A 9377-nucleotide genomic window follows, 5' to 3' on the forward strand; every position below is an offset into this window, starting at 1 on the left:
AAGAATCGATGGAAACACACTAATTTCGTAAATTCGTATCATTATCTTCATCAGGAACATCAGGATTGTTAGTAATACAATCCATGGACTAGAGTTTTGCCGTCCTTGGACGTTCTGGTAGATCAAAATGATGCAGGACCGTCAAGAATCGATGGAAACACACTAATTTCATAAATTCGTATCATTATCTTCATCAGGAACTTCAGGATTGTTAGTAATACAATCAATGGACTCGAGTTTTGTCGTCCTTGGACGTTCTGGTAGATCAAAATGATGCAGGACCGTCAAGAATCGATGGAAACACACTAATTTCGTAAATTCGTATCATTATCTTCATCAGGAACATCAGGATTGTTAGTAATACAATCCATGGACTAGAGTTTTGCCGTCCTTGGACGTTCTGGTAGATCAAAATGATGCAGGACCGTCAAGAATCGATGGAAACACACTAATTTCATAAATTCGTATCATTATCTTCATCAGGAACATCAGGATTGTTAATAATACAATCAATGGAATCGAGTTTTGTCGTCCTTGGACGTTCTGGTAGATCAAAATGATGCAGGACCGTCAAGAATCGATGGAAACATACTAATTTCATAAATTCGTATCATAATCTTCATCAGGAACATCAGGATTGTTAGTAATACAATCAATGGACTCGAGTTTTGTCGTCCTTGGACGTTCTGGTAGATCAAAATGATGCAGGACCGTCAAGAATCCATGGAAACACACTAATTTCGTAAATTCGTATCATTATCTTCATCAGGAACATCAGGATGGTTAGTAATACAATCAATGGACTCGAGTTTTGTCGTCCTTGGACGTTCTGGTAGATCAAAATGATGCAGGACCGTCAAGAATCCATGGAAACACACTAATTTCGTAAATTCGTATCATTATCTTCATCAGGAACTTCAGGATTGTTAGTAATACAATCCATGGACTAGAGTTTTGCCGTCCTTTGACGTTCTGGTAGATCAAAATGATGCAGGACCGTCAAGAATCGATGGAAACACACTAATTTCGTAAATTCGTATCATTATCTTCATCAGGAACATCAGGATGGTTAGTAATACAATCAATGGACTCGAGTTTTGTCGTCCTTGGACGTTCTGGTAGATCAAAATGATGCAGGATCGTCAAGAATCGATGGAATCATTAGATTTATCATCTGTGCTCTTTTTCATGACTGCCTTCTTCAATTTTTTCATTTCCTTCATCAATAAATTCTATTTTCACTTTTCATGTTAATTCAGATATCTAATACAAGCCGACAACATCGCAATAAAATGGTATTTGTTAAATGTATCATTTTAATCGGGTTAATCCAACGTTTTTATTATTTTCACTTTAAATTACGTGTACTTTTCATTCTTACGAGGGGTGATCGAAAAATATAGTAAATTATAAATTTAATTTTTCCGGTTTTTTTTTGGTTTGGTTCTCATCTGATTTTTCTCATTATTATGAATTGAATCATTTTGTCATGAATTTATTTGAAAGAAGCGAAATTTCATTGATTTGAAACATATTCAAGGTCACGATAGTTTCGAACTTGAAAAAAAAACAATGACCTTGATTTTAATTTTAAGCTTTGCGTGTCGGTTTTTTTTTTAAAAAGCAGATATTCTGTTATGAATATGTCTGCCAATTTATTTTTCCATTATAACTTCCAATAAATCCTTTTCCTGTTACGAAATTTTCCCAAAACAATCTGACAACATCGCAAATAATTATCGAGTCGTTGAAATCCATTCTAATATTATCGATCTCTCTCTTACAAGTGAATCATTACAAAAAGCGATGTTGCCACTACTCAACATAATTCAGACGTACTGCTACTCCACTTCTACTTCCCGAGAAAAGAAAAATGGTAAAATATTTATATAGAATCGTGAATATTCGTTCCATATCAATTCGTTGTTTTTCCTTTTAGATATTTTACCACTTTCTCGATCGAAATAACAGTCCGCGTAATTTACGATTAAAAATTATTACAATGTTTGTATATTTCAGACACTTCCGCCGGCAACGTCGGTTTAGCACTAACGAACGTAATCGGACTGTCAGATTTAGTGTTATGGGGAGTGAACGAATGGATAGAAATCGAAACTAATATGACATCTGTCGAGAGATGCATCGATTACACGAAAATAAAACAAGAATTTCAAACAGGTGACTTATTACGAACTCGTCGATTTTTTACGCTGTTATACAAGGTCTGGTTATTAAATAACGGGACTGCGCGCCTAGAGGGCGTTCTAGACCTTAAATTTCTCGTTAAATTGAAAAAAAACTCCGATTGAATGCTATAAATTGTTGCAAGAAAACTACGGGGACAATTTTCTATCTTCTGTGCGTGTTTTTGAGTGGTGTAAGCGTTTTAGTGAGTGCCGAGAGAGCACTGAAGATGACCAGCGCCTTGTGACTGTTTCAACTGCAGAAACAGTGACCAAAATCAACTAAATTATGCGTACAGATCGTCGAATGAGCATCCGGATGATTTCCGAGGTTGTACACCCCGATAAAAAACGGTTAGAAAAATTTTACACATGACAAAAGTCTGTGCGAAGTTGGTGCCAAGAAATCTGACTCCTGGCCAAAAGTTTTTATGTCAACGGGTCTGCTTAGATTTCTTTGTAAGGTTAGAAAAAGATCTGCTTTGAAAGAGACCCGATTTTTTATATTAAAACACTTTTTCGTAACCAGTCTCTCGTTATTTAATAGACAGACCTCGTACTATAAAAATTATAAAAATCGAAAAAAAATTAATAGTAGGATGAAATTCATTGAAAAGGGAGGAGAATATGATAAAAATGAAAGGAAAAATAATTTACGAGCGATCTAAAGTCGAGAAAGGGAAATGGGGGAAGTTTTTAAGGGCGGAAAACTGTTTATTTCGTTTTGTGGTAAAACTATGAGTCTTATGAAAAAAAGTTTGATAAAAAAGTTGTAGGTAATTAAAAGGTCTACAACTTTTGTATTTACACTTTTTTCATATAACCTCAAAATTTACGAAAAAAATTCAAAAAACGAAGTTTTTTGTTTTTAATTTTTATCTGTTACAAAAAATTTATTTTCTTTCACGAAATTTTGTAAAAATTTACCTTTTCATGTCTCATATATACTGTAATTTATTTGAATTGAAATATTTATTTTTTCACGTTATTTTGACATAATATCGAAAAGGCACCCCAATTTTCGAACGAAACTTTTTCTGTCAAAATATCAGTTTTTTTAAAAAAAGTCGGTGAGATTTTTATTCGTTGGAATCTCTACTTCCTGATGGTGAAAAAAATATTATCACAAATTTTCCAAAAAAGGCAGAAAAAACAAAAAAATTCGCATCCGAAAATATCATTTTCTACAATTTTTAGATATTTATTAATATATTATCAATTATTTTTATTTATCAATGTAATTTTACGTTTTTTGTGATATTAGAGTGAGAAAATTTAATATGAATAACTGTACGTAAAAATAAAAAAAAATTTCGAATTCGAGTTTTTTTCGTTTTATTTTTTGCCTTTTCGGAGAAAATTTACCATAAATTACAATGTATATGATACATAAAAAGGTAACTTGTCAAAAAATTTCGTGAAAAAGAAATGTTTTTTGTAAAAGATAAAAATAAAAAACGAAAAACTTGTTTTTTGAATTTTTTCCGTAAATTTTGAGGTTATACGAAAAAAGTGTAAATAAAAAAGTTGTAGATTTTTTCATTACCTACAACTTTTCTATTAAACTTTTTTTCATCAGACTCATAGTTTTACCACAAAACGAGATAAACCGTTTTTTCACCCTTAAGACTCCCCCTTATTCCCCTCCCCGACCTCAGATCGTCCGTAAATTGTTTTTCCTCGCATTTTTATCATATTCTTCTCCTTTTTCAATGGATTCCATCCTACTATTATTTTTTTTTTGTATCGAAAATTATCGACCCTGGTCTATATATTAAATTCAGGTAATCATCCGGAAGATTGGCCGAAAGAAGGTGGAATCATTTATAAACACGTGGAATTGAGATACGGCGATGAAAAAGAAGCGGTTTTGAAAAATATTAACTTCACAGTGAAACCTAAAACGAACATAGGAATCGTAGGGAGGACTGGAGCCGGTAAATCTTCCATAATCTCAACGCTTTTCAGATTATACGAACATGGAGGGAATATTGAAATAGATGGGGTGGATATTAAAACGTTATCTTTGAATTATTTGAGGTAATATTCTTTTATACTTTTTCTATTCATATTTTAAACACAGAAATATGGTGAATGAGTGTCGATATTCATCAAGACGAAGTGCGACTGACAGTCGTTACCATGAAATTTTCCGCTATTGCGAACAAATCGGTTTAGCAGTTATCTGCAAAGTTACAACATCAAATTTTCTTGAAATATTCAGTAACACATAAACTTAAACTTATAATTTATCAAAAGAAGTGTATGACAGTGAATTGCCATCACCTGAAGGTATTTTTGAGTGGTTTGAGTGCTCTTAAAATGGCCGAAAAGGCGTTCTAGATGTTTCTCGACATTGTAGCCCTTCTACAACATCGAAATGTAGTGAAATTACACTCAAAACTTTGGAAATTCTCAACCAAAACTAATAATTTATCAAAAGAAATGTATGATAGTGAATTTCCATCAATTAAAAGTATTTTTGAGTGGTTTGAGTGCTCTTAAAATGGTCGAAAAGGCGTTCTAGATGTTTCTCGACATTGTAGCCCTTCTACAACATCGAAATGTAGTGAAATTACACTCAAAACTTTGGAAATTCTCAACCAAAACTAATAATTTATCAAAAGAAATGTATGATAGTGAATTTCCATCAATTAAAAGTATTTTTGAGTGGTTTGAGTGCTGTTAATATGGTCGAAAAGGCGTTCTAGATGTTTCTCGACATTGTAGCCCTTCTACAACATCGAAATGTAGTGAAATTACACTCAAAACTTTGGAAATTCTCAACCAAAACTCATAATTTATCAAAAGAAATGTATGATAGTGAATTTCCATCAATTAAAAGTATTTTTGAGTGGTTTGAGTGTTCTTAAAATGGCCGAAAAGGCGTTTTAGATATTTCTCGACATTGTAGCCTTTTTACATCATCGAAATTTTGAAAAATTTCACTTAAAACTTTGAAAAGTAGTAACTCAAACCTACAATTCATGAAAAAATATGTATAACAGTGAATTTTGCTCAACTGTTCGTATTTTAGAGTCTTTTGAGTGCTCTTAATTTGGCGGAAAAGATATTAAGATGCTTCCTGTCAACGGATTTCTTCCACTATATCAAATTGTTGTGAACTTCCACTTAAAACGTTGAAAAACATTAATTGTACAACTTAACACTTTAACCCGCGTTTTATATTCATTTATAATAATCGCAGACCAATTTAGAAACTTCTACGTCGAATTATAGCGAACTGCGTTCATCGGAAACATCTAGAACAATAGTTTATTGGTTACCCAATAGATTGAGCCACTCACTGTTTGCGTACGAGTTTCCATTGTATTAAATCATCACTGACGCCGTTAGACGGCGTGCGGCTGCGTCCCCGTCACAGTTTTTGAAAAGTACACTTCCGGTCGTTGTTCTGTTACTATAATTATTATTTTATCGGTTATTGTGACTTGTGTTACTTATTTGTTACCAAAGAAAAACGGTTTAATGAAAATATCGCAACAAAATGTTGAAAAAGCTATCGAAGTAGTTGTTTTTTGATCTATTTATCGTTGTTTTCGTATATCATACCAAAAAAAATGTTGACTACTTTTGGAGTGGGAAAAATGTCTTTCTTTTCTTTAGAAAAAACATCGCAATCATTCCTCAGGATCCCGTTTTATTCGGGGGGACGCTTCGTGATAACATCGATCCTTACAGAGAACACAGTGACGAGAAAATTTGGACGATACTAAATCAATTACTGATCAAAAATATCCAGTCTCTAGATGCCGAAATTCCAAATTTCAGCGCCGGACAGAAGCAACTAATCTGTATGGCGAGAGCGGCTTTAAAAAATTGTAAAATAATAGTATTGGACGAAATAACAGCCAACATGGACGCCGATAATGATGATTTAATACACTTTTTAGTGGAAAAAATATTTGGGGACTGTACCGTTTTAACTATAGCTCATAGATTGAATTTTATTTTGGGCTGCGACGTGGTGATCGTGATGGAAAACGGGCGTATCGTCGAAGTAGACGAACCTAAAGTCTTATTAGAAAATAAAAATTCCGTTTTTGCTAAAATATGTGATAAAGCTAGCTCATAATAAAACTATTTTCATTCCAATATTTGATTTTATTTTCCACAATCCTCATACCCAGTCAATCAAATTGAATAACGTAATTTTCATGCTTTATACAGCGTGTTATCGTCTTCAGAAACTGAATGCAAAAGTTAACCTTCAGGCTCTGAAGACGATAATTTGGTTATCGAAACGCGCGTCGGACAGTGTAATTTTGAGTATAGGTGTAGTTGTGGTATAAACAGTCTTCAGTCTCGTCGAAACGCGCGTCAGACAGTATAATTTTGAGTATAGGTGTAGTTGTGGTATAAACAGTCTTCAGTCTCGTCGAAACGCGCGTCAGACAGTATAATTTTGAGTGTAGGTGTAGTTGTGATGTAAACAGTCTTCAGTCTCGTCGAAACGCGCGTCAGACAGTATAATTTTGAGGGTAGGTGTAGTTGTGGTGTAAACAGTCTTCAGTCTCGTCGAAACGCGCGTCAGACAGTATAATTTTGAGTGTAGGTGTAGTTGTGGTATAAACAGTCTTCAGTCTCGTCGAAACGCGCGTCAGACAGTATAATTTTGAGTGTAGGTGTAGTTGTGATGTAAACAGTCTTCAGTCTCGTCGAAACGCGCGTCAGACAGTATAATTTTGAGTATAGGTGTAGTTGTGGTATAAACAGTCTTCAGTCTCGTCGAAACGCGCGTCAGACAGTATAATTTTGAGTGTAGGTGTAGTTGTGATGTAAACAGTCTTCAGTCTCGTCGAAACGCGCGTCAGACAGTATAATTTTGAGGGTAGGTGTAGTTGTGGTGTAAACAGTCTTCAGTCTCGTCGAAACGCGCGTCAGACAGTATAATTTTGAGTATAGGTGTAGTTGTGGTATAAACAGTCTTCAGTCTCGTCGAAACGCGCGTCAGACAGTATAATTTTGAGTGTAGGTGTAGTTGTGGTGTAAACAGTCTTCAGTCTCGTCGAAACGCGCGTTGGACAGTGTAATTATGAGTGTTGGTGTAGTGTAAATATGGTTCAGTATAAAAATTTGTCAAATATTGCTTCAATGTTAAATTGCTTTAATAGAAAATGCACTTGGTCAGCGAGTTGTTGCAAGACAATTGGATACGACACGCGCAGCGGTTCCAAGCGTTATGAGGAGACCGGATCCTTTCATGGACGACCTGGAACAGGCCGAAGGCGATGCACAATCGTTCTTGTATCAACATCAAGAAATTGTCACCTTAATGCTGTGTGAGGTGCGAGGAGTGACTATTAGTCAGTGGACGTGAAATGAAAGTTTTTATCGACAAATGACAGTTTAGTTCTGTAAAAGTCAGTTTTCAATGACAATTGACAGTTTATTTCCGTGAAAGACAGTGTTTAACGACAACTGACAGTTTAATTGTGTAAAAGACAGTTTTTAACGACAACTGATAGTTTAGTTCTGTAAAAGACAGTTTAATTGTGTAAAAGACAGTTTTTAACGACAAATGACAGTTTAATTGTGTAAAAGACAGTTTTTAACGACAACTGACAGTTTAGTTTTGTAAAAGACAAGTTTCAATGACAATTGACAGTTTATTTTTGTAAAAGACAGTTTTGAACGACAAATGACAGTTTAGTTTCAATGGTAATTGACAGTTTATTTACGTGAAAGACAAGTTTCAATGGTAATTGACAGTTTATTTACGTGAATGACAGTCTTTAACGACAAATGACAGCTTAGTTCTGTAAAAGACAGTTTTCAATGACAATTGACAGTTTATTTCTGTAAAAGACAAGTTTCAATGGTAATTGACAGTTTATTTCCGCGAATGACAGTTTTTAACAACAAATGACAGTTTAGTTCTGTAAAAGACAGTTTTCAATGACAATTGACAGTTTATTTCTGTAAAAGACAAGTTTCAATGGTAATTGACAGTTTAATTCCGCGAATGATAGTTTTTAACAACAAATGACAGTTTAGTTCTGTAAAAGACAGTTTTCAATGACAATTGACAGTTTATTTCTGTAAAAGACAAGTTTCAATGGTAATTGACAGTTTATTTACGTGAAAGACAAGTTTCAATGGTAATTGACAGTTTATTTACGTGAATGACAGTCTTTAACGACAAATGACAGCTTAGTTCTATAAAAGACAGTTTTCAATGACAATTGACAGTTTATTTCTGTAAAAGACAAGTTTCAATGGTAATTGACAGTTTATTTACGTGAAAGACAAGTTTCAATGGTAATTGACAGTTTATTTACGTGAATGACAGTCTTTAACGACAAATGACAGCTTAGTTCTGTAAAAGACAGTTTTCAATGACAATTGACAGTTTATTTCTGTAAAAGACAAGTTTCAATGGTAATTGACAGTTTATTTACGTGAATGACAGTCTTTAACGACAAATGACAGCTTAGTTCTGTAAAAGACAGTTTTCAATGACAATTGACAGTTTATTTCTGTAAAAGACAAGTTTCAATGGTAATTGACAGTTTATTTCCGCGAATGACAGTTTTTAACAACAAATGACAGTTTAGTTCTGTAAAAGACAGTTTTCAATGACAATTGACAGTTTATTTCTGTAAAAGACAAGTTTCAATGGTAATTGACAGTTTAATTCCGCGAATGATAGTTTTTAACAACAAATGACAGTTTAGTTCTGTAAAAGACAGTTTTCAATGACAATTGACAATTTATTTCTGTAATAGACAAGTTTCAATGGTAATTGACAGTTTATTTACGTGAAAGACAAGTTTCAATGGTAATTGACAGTTTATTTACGTGAATGACAGTCTTTAACGACAAATGACAGCTTAGTTCTGTAAAAGACAGTTTTCAATGACAATTGACAGTTTATTTCTGTAAAAGACAAGTTTCAATGGTAATTGACAGTTTATTTACGTGAAAGACAAGTTTCAATGGTAATTGACAGTTTATTTACGTGAATGACAGTCTTTAACGACAAATGACAGCTTAGTTCTGTAAAAGACAGTTTTCAATGACAATTGACAGTTTATTTCTGTAAAAGACAAGTTTCAATGGTAATTGACAGTTTATTTACGTGAAAGACAAGTTTCAATGGTAATTGACAGTTTATTTACGTGAATGACAGTCTTTAACGACAAATGACAGCTTAGTTCTGTAAAAGACAGT

The 9377-nt window shown here is 33.6% G+C and overlaps 1 protein-coding gene across 2 annotated transcripts in view; it reads left to right on the forward strand.

Moving 5' to 3' along the window:
- Positions 1-6299, forward strand: part of LOC130897768 (probable multidrug resistance-associated protein lethal(2)03659) — a 43784-nt gene extending 37485 nt beyond the window's left edge. For both annotated transcript variants that reach the window (XM_057806658.1, XM_057806659.1), the window contains exons 12-14: positions 2020-2178; positions 3968-4223; positions 5811-6299. In XM_057806658.1, the coding sequence (XP_057662641.1) occupies positions 2020-2178; positions 3968-4223; positions 5811-6279 (884 nt within the window). In that variant the 3' untranslated portion in view covers positions 6280-6299. The remainder of the gene's footprint in view (positions 1-2019; positions 2179-3967; positions 4224-5810) is intronic.
- The last annotated feature ends 3078 nt before the right edge of the window (positions 6300-9377 follow it).

This window comes from Diorhabda carinulata, chromosome 9, assembly GCF_026250575.1.
Source record: "Diorhabda carinulata isolate Delta chromosome 9, icDioCari1.1, whole genome shotgun sequence".
Taxonomy (NCBI): domain Eukaryota; kingdom Metazoa; phylum Arthropoda; class Insecta; order Coleoptera; family Chrysomelidae; genus Diorhabda; species Diorhabda carinulata.